Source organism: Neofelis nebulosa, chromosome 3 (genome assembly GCF_028018385.1).
Source record: "Neofelis nebulosa isolate mNeoNeb1 chromosome 3, mNeoNeb1.pri, whole genome shotgun sequence".
NCBI lineage: Eukaryota > Metazoa > Chordata > Mammalia > Carnivora > Felidae > Neofelis > Neofelis nebulosa.
In genome coordinates this window covers 103,842,152-103,855,804 of record NC_080784.1, presented here as the reverse complement: position 1 = coordinate 103,855,804, position 13,653 = coordinate 103,842,152, and the positions used below count along the sequence as shown (strand labels likewise).

Genomic DNA, 13,653 nt, shown 5'->3' with positions numbered 1-13,653 from the left:
TACCACACTCAAGCAGTTATTCAGAGTGCCACAGTTTCCATTTCTGGGGGACCTAACTTCTGCTTTGAGAATCTATGTGTTTTCTAAAACACACACAGAGACTTGGAGGTTTAACAAATAGCAAAATACTAAAGAGATACTGAATACGAACCGGAAGGATGTAGGAAAACATACATACAATGATGAAGGAAGGCACCAAAGCAAGAGCAATCCAAAACATGAACTAAAATGACTTCTATAATACTAAAAATTCTGGCTGGATACAGGACATCACTGATGTTTGCCAGACATCTAGTAATTCCTCTACTAGGATCTTTCAGATGGTTGGCCAGCTAACCTAGGAAAGAATAATTTCCCTATAGTCAGTACTTCTTCTAGCCATTAATTTCAAAACTTCTGAAATATACTCTAAGAGGAGGCAGCATGATGGCAAATTCATGGGGACCCCTGCTGCGCTCCTAGAAGACACTAGAGCCTGTGAGACTATCTATCCAGGAGGGAAACACAGGGAAATGTCCAGGCTCCTTCTGCTTAGGTATAAGCCTCTTTATTGACATGAACTGGACATCCACCAAAGGGCACAAAAACAGATGGAGGATATTATTAGAGTGAGATGGCAAGAACAGATATCATGGATAGAAAGCAGGTTTACCTCAATTTCTTGATATGAGCTATTAATCATAGCAATTAACATGTTGAGTAAAACGACCACCATAGTTACATTGTATATTCCATACAGAACGTAGCCAATATTCTCTATGAATTTGTGATCGTATTTGAGCACAACAGAAGTGACTTCAGACAACCCAAATATTGACCAAAACAGTGTCTTGAAACTTTCTTCTACACTGTTGAAAGAATAAGGTACACAGTAAATAAATTAACAGTTTTCAGTATTAAAATCAAAAGAAAAACAAGTTAGGGTTTGAATACTGTAAAGATGTAAAATGCCATCATTAAATATCATCACAACAAACTCTGAGTATAATTATTTTATTATAGTATTTAACAGAAATTGTTCCTTCAGGGGTTTATGATTAGATGTTGCCAATGCCTACCTTTTCTGTAAATTATCTTCAAGTGAAAACTCCCTGAACTCAGCAGGGGAAAGGTAAAGTCATGCCACAATACCCATTCCTTTCTCCTAAAGGATGGAAATTTGGGGTTTGATTTTATAGGTCATTTAGACCTTTAAATCAGGTTTTCTGGAGTAGAACAAGGTCAGGATTAAGATGATATACTCACTTCAAAAAAAATATGTACAAACATATTCCCTGCACTGTAGTAGTAGGGAAGAATGAAAACAACCTAAATATCTATCAGTAGGGGAGTTGGTAAATAATTCCATCTATATAATGGATTCCTATGTAGCCACTGGGAAAATGAGACACATCTGTCTTCATGTGTTTATATAAAATGGTATCTCAGAAGTACTGAAAAATAAGATACAGCAAGTATGAAATGGTCTACAATTTGACTAAAAAGGAGGAGTTTACAAATACTTATATTCTTGTTTATATATAAAATATCTCTGAAAGTATCCAAAAGAAACCATTGCCTCTGTGAACTAAGGAGATATGAGAGATTGGGGCCCAAGGGTAAAAAAGGGGGCATGATTTTCACTGTAGATACCACTCTATGAATTTTTTTGCCACAAGAATATATTACCTAAAAGTTACATTTAACTGCAAATGAATAGGAGGGAACAGATTGCAAGATTCCTGTTCTTTTCATTTATATAATCTACTCCCTGATTCTTCCATAACAGCAAATAACACTTAGGCCCTCACCTGACTAATCACCTACTTTTATCCTTTAAATGAATTTTGCCAACCGAATTTGGCTGCTTTTGGCATATAACCAAGTTGTATTCACTGATACGTGAACCACAAAAATAATCCTTAAACGATTACACATGTAGAATTCCATTACAAAGGAAGGTTCAAAAGTAAGTCCTTTTTCCAAAAAAAGACTTATGGAAACAGTGCTGGTTTTGATTTGTTGTAACAGATTCTAAACAACAATTCCATAGATTTATAGGTTTTAGCACTAGTTTATTTACTCATGCCATCATTCAACAAATATTGATGGAACACCTATCATGTTCTAGAAATTGTGCCACACCCTTATGAGGTTGAATAGAAAGATTCCTATTTCTATATAGTTGGTGTCTATTACAAAACAGTTCATTGTGTGATTTTATAGCATAGATGGTAGCAGGAGACTGAGAAAAACTATTACCTCTTTGTTCCCACCATTACTTTAACAGTGTCCCCAAATTCTGACTCCTTCCTCTTGCTCTTGTTGCAAACCTTCTCTCCTCTAACTTCAAGAATATCGATTCCTGTGAACACGTATGTGTGGGAGGAGGCAGACAGTAAAACAGGAGAGGACACGGCAGTGCCTGAGCTCTTACCTTGGGCAAGAGGCTTCAAATAAATGACCTTACATAATCCTCACAATAACCCGGTTCAAACCTTATTGTGTTTATTTTAAAAATAAGGGAACTAACGCAGAGGAGTGCTGAGTAACTTAACCAAAGGCCGCAGCTAGAAAATAGCAGAGATAATGCATCCATATCCAGGTCTGCCTGATTGCTAGCCTAGAATCCTTCCACTATATCAAGTTGCCATGTGTTCACACAAAACAGTGAAGACAATGTGTTGTAGAAATGAGTTCTTAAAGGCTCACAGGGGTGGCACTATGTGTAGGATATCTCCATCCCTCCCCTACTGGGTTCAAACAGAATTTTTTTTTCATTACAATAAAGTGAGTTTCCTTTCTCTTCTACCCCCAAGACTTGCTCCGTATTAACTATGTGAAAAAATCATTTCCAAACAATTTAGATGTCTGGAAGGGCTTGATGTTCTATTTAAGTCTACAGGGAACTTATTGAAGGTCTAGATTCTTTCTAGCTGTGGCATTACAGGATACAAAGGGAGACAGGGAGGACTAATGATCTCCCTACCTTGAAGGACTACAGTACAAAGGGAGGACCCACATGCAGGGTTAGGGGATCTCACAACTGGATGTCTCTCTGCTGAGGAAACTTAAAGGGACAATGACTAAGGAAGTTTAATCAAGGAAGACTTCACAGGCAAGGTGAGTCTCCAATGTAGAAACAAGTGTGACCACAGGAAGGAAGTGATACTAGTGAGTTGTACAACATTTAGCTGTAATTTCTTCTTACTCAACTCCTTTGTACTGATTAATGATACATTAAAATAAAGGCCAGTGCTTTCTTTTTTGAATAGTAATGACTACAAATTACTGAAACTAAATTTAATGTCATATAATGTAATAGATGTCCAGTCTTAAAAATCTGCTGTCCAATTCTCTTAAAATAGTCAGCTTCATCTAGGATTTTTCCAAATTTTGATTCTGTTCTGTGGTCCCTTACTAAACTCAAAGAAATGAGCCTTTAGGGCAATGTAATCATGCATAAGCATTGTTTTTCAATGGATAGTTTTGCTCTTAAAAACATCTTTATTATGATTATTGAATTTGTGGTGTGTTTGATTCATCTAGATTTGTTAGAAATTTTCCTCATCAAACCTTTTTTGAAGATGTTTTACTTACGTGGTAAAAGCAGCATTTACTTTAGCCCCAAGGTAGTAAGAATAAAGTATGAACATGCCAATCATAAAGGCAAGAAACACCATAATAAAGAGGACCATGAACTTGAATATATCCTTCACAGTCCTTCCAAGAGAGATCTGTAAGGGGCCAAAGCTCTCATTTGCAGGGAGGATATATGCGATCCGAGAGAAACTGAGCACAACAGCAATGGCGTAGAGGCCTTCAGATATGATCTGAGGGTCAGAAGGGAGCCATTTATCTCTGGCTAGAAAAAGAGAGAGAGAGATATCAGAAATGGGACTTTTTTTCATTGCAATCTACAAAATAAATACCTTAAATAGGATCTATTTTGTAGGAAGGTGGTTTTTATCTCAGTTGAAACTACTCTAGATTTAATTAACTGTCTGGGCATTATTTTTATGTTTAAACCAGAAGCATATGAATTCTACACCCACATGGAGTCTTTTAATCGAATAAACATGATTATGAAGATACTAAACCTGCTCCACATTGAGTAGAAACAGAGTCAAGTGCAAAAGATAAAGAAAGAAGTTAAAACCCTTCATTAGACACAGACTGTGTCCAGAATGACAAAACAACGGACTTGACTAATCTGTCTTCTCATATATGGACCAGCTATTTTGTCACCCTGTAGCCTCAGTTGGCACAAAACTTATTTTCCATATTTCATGGAGAAATTAGTTCATCTAACAGTTTATGCAAATAAAATGTTGTATTATAACAAGTGAGAATATCACTGAATCACAGTGGTGCTGTCAGTGTGATATCTGAGCAATATTACTTGTTCCTGTCAAAGGTAAGATGCTATTGAGGTGCAAAAATTTTGGATATAGATTCTAAATGAAGACCCCACCACTTTCAAGGTCGTTTAGTAGGTTCACAGCAGACTGTTGGATACTCATTTCCCTGGAAGTTCAATGAAATAATATGTCGCTAATTTTGTGCACAGTTACTCCCAGAAGAATGGATACATTGTAGATATTTCCAACAACAAAAATTAATGTTTATTGAATGTTTAATGTGTACTAGACACTGTGCTTTCCAGTGACTCTACGGATTTGATGTTATCATTATCGTTTTTTTAGAGATGCAGAAACCAAGACTTAAGGCTAAATCCTTGATCAAAATCATACACATAGTAAGGAGCGAATCCTGAATTCACTAATTTCCCTCCAGATTATAGTCATTAGATACACATGAATCAACCTAAATAAAGAGGTTATTGAAATAGTCAAGATATATATTACACAAGATACAATTTAAGCTAATTCTTTGATTATAAATGGTAATCATTTGCTCATTTGATCTGGTCTCCTTGGAATTAAAAAATCTTTGCTTGTTGACAACAAGACAATGTGTTTAAATTTCACAATGTGTGAAACATCCATCTTACATTTTGGAGCAGGCACCCAGCCGTCTTCAGTTATGTTAACATGCCACTAGTACTTATCACAATATAAGCCTTAATTACACTTATAAAAAGTGACTCTTACAATCAGAATTCACTTAAACTCTGTGCCTGAGTTTCCTTATCATTAAAATAAGCGTTAGGCAATACATTTTTTTGTAATATTTATTTATTTTGGGGGAGACCACAAGCAGGAGAGGGGCAGATAGAGGGCAACAGAGGATCTGAAGCAGGCTCTGTGCTGATAGGCTGATAGTGGCAAGCCTAATGTGGAGCTTGAACTCACAAACTGTGAGATCATGACCTGAGCTGAAGTCAGATGCTCAACTGACTGAGCGACCCAGGTGCCCCCAGGCAATATATTTCTAAGGTTCTTTTCAGATTTAAGATTGTGCAACTACATGGAAATTTGCTAATCACACCTTTCCAGCCTGGCCTCAATGGAGGGAAGGCTAACACTGCTTACCATCGGTTTGTGCTGGGCAAGGAAGGCATCAGTATCCTTGCACCCTGAATATCAGCTGGGACCTCCCTGCTCTTCATGATACACAGAAGTTAGGCATGAATTCCCTTCCATATTGTGTTGAGGAGCAGGGTGTCCTCCCCAGTACTTCTGCCTGTTCCACAGAGCTTACATTCCCATGCCACTTTAGCTCCTACTTCCCGCCTCTGCCAAATTTTCTTCACTCCACCTGTACAGCAGTTTAGTGCCTTTTGTTATTTTATCTCCTCCAAACCATGCACTCAGGTACTCATCTTCCACCCCATGCAGTTTATCAAGCTATTTTTTCCCCTAATGAAGACAGTTTCATATCCTAAGAATATGTAGGAGTACTTATGTTGTTAGGCTTGAAGATAATTTTCTCTCACTTTGCAACACCTTCATTTTATAGGTTTGAAAACTGAGGCACAGAGAAGTAAGTTACCTCGAACAAAGTTATACACAGCAAGGGAGCTCCGTAGCCTTGATATGAATCCAATTTTGTATAGTTCTAAAGCTCATGCTTTCTCCTCTGTTCATACACATTTAACACACATCTCACATTAAACATACTCTTATTGACATTTCCTTCCAAAATGTGGTTCCAGTACCCTTCCTGATGCATAAGAGGACCCTTCAGTTAATAACTTACCATAAGTGAAATATTGTATCTCTGGTGGAAGTGTAACTTCACTGAGGTCACTCTCTTGGACATAACTGTCCACATACTGTTGTGCTTTTGTTGCCTGAAGGAAAGCTAGAAATCTGGCTGTGAAAGCAGCAATGAAGATGGAAAGCATCCCAAAGTCCAGCACATTCCACAACTGCAAAATATATTCTCTAGGTCCTTCCAGCCAGAGCTCCTTACACTCAGACCACATCATTCCTGTCACACATGGAAGGTACAGGTTACATTTTATAGCTTAGACTAGCTTAGAGAAGCTGTTATTTTGTCCACTATCAGTCCCCACCTATAAAAAGCTCCATATATAAGGTACCATATCAGGCACCCTGAGGCCCTGGACAAAGTTAAATGGAGGAAAAATGTTCAAGTAAATAAGAATTAGAATTCGGAGAAACATAATTCTACACGTAGCATCAGAAATGGTGCGCACGCGCGCACACACACACACACACACACACACGAATATTACTCAGCCATAAAAACGAATGAGATGTTGGATTTGTAACAACATAGACTTAGAAAGTGTACACTAAGTGAAATAAGTGAGAGAAAGAGAAATACCATATGATTTCACTTGCATGTGGAATCTAAAAATCAAATGAACAGCAACAATGAAAAGGCTCTTGAAAAAAAAAAGGCTCTTGAATACAGAGAACAAAGTGGTGGGGAAGTAAGTGAAGGGATAGAAGAAATAAAGAGCAGTAGGAGGTACAAAATTTTAGTTATAAAATAAATAAGCCATGGAGATGAAAAATACATCACAGGGGATGTACTGTAATAACATTGTATGGTGACTACGTTTATTGTGCTGAGCACAGAGTAATATGTAGACTTGTTAATTCACTATGTTGTACACATGAAACTAATACAACAGTGTATGCCAACTACACTTTACTAATAAAAATTTTTTAAAAAGAACTTTTGTGAGGTGAGGTAACCAGCATTCTGAAAATGGAAACTCTCCTAAAAAAGACCTCTGAAATGAAAGCCAAAAAAAAAATTTTTTTGCAAAAAAATTTTTATTCATCAGCTAATGGCTACTAGATTATCTCACAAGTATTTCAATTAAATATTTGATCATCACAGGTCAGATTTTTAAAATTTACATTTATTCAATAACTGAAGTTAAAAACGTGATATATTTATAATTGGGTTCATGTTAGTCATAAAAATTTTTATTTAGTGGTAAGAGATAACTCTTAGTATTCAAATTATTCAATTATTCTGTTCTACTGCTTATCTTACAATGAGAATGTTGTCACCACATAATGCACAATAACATTTTAAATAAAAAAGGCAATCGGGGCACTTGGGTGGCTCAGTTGGTTAAGCTCCTGACTTCAGCTCAGGTCATGATCTCGTAGTTTGTGAGTTTGAGCCCCGTGTCGGGCTCTGTGCTGACAGCTCAGAGCCTGGAGCCTGCTTCAGATTCTGTGTCTCCCTCCCCCTGCCCCTCCCCTGCTTGTTCTCTCTCTCTCTCTCTCTCTCTCTCAAAAATAAACAAACATTAAACAAAAAAAAAGGCAATTGTTATATAGACACAATGTTTGGTAGAAATTAAAATACCTAACATAGAAAGCTTACCAAGAACCCAGACCATAATTAGCATCTCAGTCCAAGTGAACTGGGTGGTTTTCACCCTGAAGATCTGCTTGGGATAGTCAATAACAGTGATGTTTGGCAGCGTGGTGATGCCTTCGAACCTGTCTGAGGCATTGAACACAAGCAGGCCCAGGAAGATGATGAAAGAAGCAGCATGTGCCACAAACTTCATGAAAGGGCTTCGCAGAATTTTCCCCAGCTGTAGTACAACAAACAAACAGAAAGAAGACGAAGACGAGACTTTTATTTTGGAAATGTCAGCTTCTACTTACGAAAATTATTAAACAGGGTAAAAGAAAAACAGATGAAATGAGAATAACTTCAAAATTCTGCCTCTGTTTGTGAAGAGCTATACATTATGAAAATCACTCCTTTTAGGGAATGCTGCCCCCAAGAATTATTTAAGAAGTCTTTAAGCTTCAGTGTTTCTAAATATCCAATTTATCTTGGGGGGTAACACTGCATTCACAGATGCATTTCTGAAAATCACAAGGCATATGCTGGTTATTCTTATTTTTCCACGAAAGACCACACAATCCATGTCTAGGTTTTGAGAGTCTAGGAAAAGAAACTCCAAATTGTAGTGCATATGCTATATTGCTTTACAATTGAAATATTATGAATTTAGAGACTCATTCATTATAGTTGAAACATTATGTGTTTGTAGCACATAACAAGACCTTTGAATATTAAAAACCTTACTACTACAGAAGTAAATTTTAGTTCTCACATTCTCACTTGTAAGTCTTTTGAAATCGACTTGTACTTTGTATGATATGAAAAAGGCAGATAATATTAGAATCAAATAAATATTTTATGTACTATTACCTCAATAAGAAGGAGTTATACAATAATTAAAATCTCTAAGTAGGTTAACTTAATTAAGTCAGCCCTGAGTTTGGAAAATCATATAAATAGTACAAAAGCATGTCTGAAGTTCAGAGCATAATTATTTTAAGGTAACTCCTTTAAAGTCCCATGTGATATAATGTCCTTACAAGCCCCATGTTCTAGTAGAAATGAAAAACAATTCTGCCTGTCCCAAGGGCTTCTGTAGCCAAAGAAAAAGGTACATTTGGTTGATTTATCAAATAAGTTCTCTAGTCTACATACTCAGAACCAACTTTCAAACTCAGTCTGTGACCTTAAAAAGTACCAAGGCTCACATTTAAGAGACGGCAACTTCAAACAAATGTTTTTGCATGTCCAGAACCTTAATTTGATGTCAACAAATAACCGAAGAATGTTAAGCATTTCTGGAGTTGAACATGAATGCAGACAGACAAATGTCATATTTTCCATATTAGACATAGAAAAATAAACACCACATTTACATATTGCTGTGCTGTTCTGCAGCTGCAAAGAGGCACATTTGGGGTAGCTCATCCGTAGCACACAGTGATTTCTTGAGAATTTCCAAATCTGTTTCTCATAAAGGCTGATCTTTTAAAACTTTAAAGAACACGAAAATAAAGCAGCATGCCTATCGTGAAACTAGGATATACGTGGGGGATTCTTGCTATGTTGTCTTCGGTGGTATGTGGCAGGTATAAATGTGGGCTCCAGAAACAATTCTGTCCTTTCCCCTCTCTGGGGGACACAGAGTTCATTATACTATTAGCTGCACTTTTGTAAGTGAAGAGAAAAAAGGAATGGACTTCCATGTTTTCACTGATTAAGCGGTCCTAAGAGGCAAACACTTAGAAACATCAACTTTCCTCTTCGTTTCCCTCAGAAAGGGAAATTATTTGTGTGGGAAATGATTTTTGCTTTGATGCATGCTCTCTTATCACTTACAGATTTTAGTCCTTAGTGCTTATGTATTTGAGGAATCGTAAGGTACTTTTCTATGATACAGAACAAAGGAACTTAGTCAACTCATCAAACCTGATCAAAATGACAAACTTTCTGCCTTAAATTGCATGGGCAGCTCAACAATGAAATGAGATGGATGAATACATTCACACGTGTATGGTGCCTGCAGAGCAGGACTCACTCTGCCAGGAAGACTATGCAGCCAGAGAGGTGACGGATTTCCAGGATCATTGTAAGTGGCCTTGACTCATTTTTCCTGAAACTGCCTCTGATTTAAACAAAACCAGATCTCAGAATATAAAAGCAGGATTAAAAGGACCTCAAAACGGCTTATTCTCCCTGGCGGTGCCCTTTATTAACCTAATACAGATCCTGTTAGCATGACTAGTATGCCTTCCCATATCCTGTTCAGAGGATCTCTTAGGCACAATTAAACTGAGTCTATACTAGCAAGTTGAGAGAGGGATGAAGATAGTGAACAAAGTGATTCAAGCAAACTAAACATAAACAATCTAAAAAATCCAAAGACCCCAAACCCAAATTCTACTTTTTTTTTTTTTTTTTTTTTTTTTTTTTTTTTTTTTTTTAAGAATCTTCTGAAGGAACAAAGGGCAGGGGGCTGGGGGGAACCTGGCATGAACTTTCTTGAATTCTTTAAATTAACACCACTGTTCGTGACTGTGCTTGATACACTGAGCCTCAGATCTCTTGACAGGTTCCAATGAGTTGCCTTTCCAGCTCTCAGGTTAACTTCCTTGGCACCACTGCAACAGGACTGTTCTAAACGCAGGCCAACTCAGTTGACGCTCTTGATTTATTAAGCTGTCCACAGAATCAGCAAAAGTTCTACTTCACTCAAGCCGCTTTCCCTCTTGACCACCATGCGGATTTTACCTTAAGAGCCTAAGTATTATATGCCTTCAAAGGTGATCTATTCCACAAGTACCAAATCCTTTTTCATCTCTTATTTGAATTGATCCAGTCATTAAAAAGCAGAATTTGTGTCCCTGAGTGCATTAACATTCAGGGTAAAACTGATAAGAGCCTTAAGTAGGAAGCTTTTTCCTTCTTCATCCCCAAAACACACGGCACACCAACCACGGAGGAAATGGATGTAGAAAAACATGTACCCTGCTGCAAGGTGCAATCCAGTAGCCGATGGCAAGAAATGGAAGGCCCAAGGCCACCACCAGCACAACCAGACACTTGATAGCTATGGTCTGTTCCCGCAGGCCTGAGAGGTTCTCATACCAGATTGTCAAGAGCTGCTGCTGGCAGTTGGGGTGAGCCACAAACTGTTGGCAGAAAGAGAGGGGGAGAAAGAGGTAGGTTACTATCATTAGGGATACCTCAACTACTGAATGCATAATCCTAAAGATATTAATGTACACTTTTCCAGAATATAGGCACTAGAATGTTCTGGTAATATTTTCCTTTAGCTTCCCTCCATTTTCCAAAATTGCTTCAGAACTAATAGTACTTAAGTGGAAACAAGAGCACAAAATTGATATCATCCTTAATCACATTTCTTTCTGATTGAAATTCTCCATAATACACAGATTCCTGTCCATAATCTGGGTGACATATGCTTTCCTTTGTGAAAATGTGTCCCATCTTGTTGTCTGCCAGCTTACTTATGTTCAGTTCAAAATGGAAAAAATTGGCTTATATTAGACTATAGCTAAAAAAAGAAATGTGTTAAGTTTCATAAGTAATTCCTAAAGTGCTACATGTATGAAAAATATACATACATATACGTATGTACTATCACTGCAAACTGCAAAGATCTGCAAAAAGCCAATGAATCTGCAAGAATTCTGCTTGGTTCGCACTTACACTGCCTCCAGGCACTGGCAGCAAATGTCCCTTCCTTCCTATTTCAGTAATCTGTCCTCTTTTTATTGCTGCCTCTATCACAGGTTAAAAAAAATTATCTCCAACAGTTCTTTTGTAACTACAATTGTAACCAGGAAAACTGAGCACATTATACTTACTTCAGCCCTGCCATTTTATTCTATTTTGCCATCTGACTTTGCTAAGTCATCTGCCAGCATCTATTCTGATGGACTGGGATTTCGCTAAAGTCCTGTCCTTGTTCAGGTAGCAAAATGTATTTGTAGTCAGGCTCGTGTAAAAAGGTCCCTACCCTAACAGGTGCCCATTTGTGGCTGGATATGCCTGTCTTTGAATGGCCAGGTGCACTTTGCCCAAGCTTGGAGATTATTCAGGGTCATTCACAAATCAACTATGAGTGCCAGCTTACATATATTTTTAAAGAGTGTTTAGCAACGCAAAAATCAAGGTATCATTATCTTCTGAAAAACAGAACAATAACAATGAACCTGTTAAGAAGTACTCATGAAATGTTTTTACAAACTCTTAGAGGCAAGGAAGGCAGCTCCAGTTCCTACTATGTGAAGGGTTCATCTTTGATCAAGTTCTAGCTAATGATCTTAATGATTCTTAGCAACTCCAGGCAATTCCTCAAGTTATTCGGCTAATTACCAATAAATACCACACCTATAAGGAAATTAATGGGTTTCCACTTACTGGTGTATTGTTTCCCATTAGCTCTTCTAATTAAAAAAAAATTAATAAAATTAAAAAAATAAAACCTCATCCCCCAGCGTAGACAGTAGAAATGCAATTTCCCCTAACCCCCCACTTTTGCCCCTATGTGCATCGCCCTCCGGGAAGTCCACTGATGATCACTCTGGTGACTGCTGTGCCACAGGGCACAAGGGGATCTTGACACCTGCTGGCAGAAGTGGTAAGATGAATTTACAAATATCAGATTTGAAGTACTTCACTGAACTTATTTCAACAATACAAACTGGTAGGATTTGGGAGATTTAAAGTACTATAAAGAGGATGCTATCTTTTCTAGCTTAATGAGTTCAATGTGAAAAAGCAGATTTTACCTTAGAAGTTTCTTTCAATTCAATTATAAAAGTCCCAGGTCCTAAAGCTCACTGGTCATTGCTAGCTGCTAAGTCTGTATTAGAACTCCTTTCCAGACTCAAGATTCTGTTACTCTTTCAAAGTTCTGATTTTTGATCAATACAGTCATTATTTGAACTCATGATAAAACATGATCAAGGTTGAAAGCCCTGGAATCTTTGTGACAACTTTCTAGGATTCTTGTTGAGAACTTTGCCAAACTTCCACTTCTGCCCCTGTACTCTACTGAATCATTTCCTTCCTGCTTTACCCCTCCTTCTGTGTTAAATCCTTATCCCCTCTGAGTTCCTAAATGTACCATTCATTCATTCACTCTTCAAAATGTTGTAAGCTCTTCCTATGAATCAGGCACTCTGTTAGGCATTTGGTAGAAGAAGGTGAAAATGGAAGCATCAGTGCACATTAAGTGATTAGGGATTCCTGTTCTACAGCACACAGTAAGCTCTCCATAAATGTGGGGGGAAAATGGAGACAGACTTCTTATGCTTGCCAAGATAAATAATCAACATTTAAAATAGTACTAATTTGAGGGGCACCTGAGTGGCTCAGTCGGTTAAGCCTCCAACTTCATCTCAGGTCATGATCTCACGGTTTGTGGGTTCAAGCCCTGCATCAGGCTCTGTGCTGACAGCTCGGAGCCTGGAGCCTGCTTCCAATTCTGTGTCTCCTTCTCTGCCCCTACCCCACTTGTGCTTTCTGTCTCTCAAAAATAAATAAACATTAAAAAACTAAAAAAACTAAAATAATACTAATTTGAAAGTTGGAGGGTTTACATTTGGACAGATGCAAATAAAAAGCAGTCCTATGACTCCAGCTAGGCTCAGCTTAGGATGGGGAGCAGTGCATTCAGAGAAATCTACAGTGGAGATGATGTCATCAAATTAGATTGTCGCTTAGGAAGTCAACATGCACTTTTTTATAGGTCAAGGCTTTCCGCAGGACAGAAAATCCCTATGAAGTTAAGAGACAGGTGGACGTGTACCCATGTAAAATTGATGGACAAATTTCCCTTTTGAGTGTCCGGCCTTTCTTTCTTAGGTTTTAACCTCTTAAGGACAAAAATATTAATGTTGCAATATGGCTTCCTCTCCTTGCTCCTCC

The 13,653-nt window shown here is 37.7% G+C and overlaps 1 protein-coding gene across 6 annotated transcripts in view; it reads right to left on the bottom strand.

Annotated features, from left to right (window-relative positions):
* The window catches only part of TRPC3 (transient receptor potential cation channel subfamily C member 3), a 79,136-nt gene that overhangs the window by 33,435 nt on the left and 32,048 nt on the right, over positions 1-13,653 (bottom strand). For all 6 annotated transcript variants that reach the window (XM_058721474.1, XM_058721477.1, XM_058721478.1 and 3 more), the window contains exons 4-8: positions 10,722-10,886; positions 7,759-7,975; positions 6,142-6,375; positions 3,580-3,844; positions 653-848 (exon numbers count right to left, since the gene is read on the bottom strand). In XM_058721474.1, coding sequence (XP_058577457.1) covers positions 653-848; positions 3,580-3,844; positions 6,142-6,375; positions 7,759-7,975; positions 10,722-10,886 — 1,077 coding nt within the window. The remainder of the gene's footprint in view (positions 1-652; positions 849-3,579; positions 3,845-6,141; positions 6,376-7,758; positions 7,976-10,721; positions 10,887-13,653) is intronic.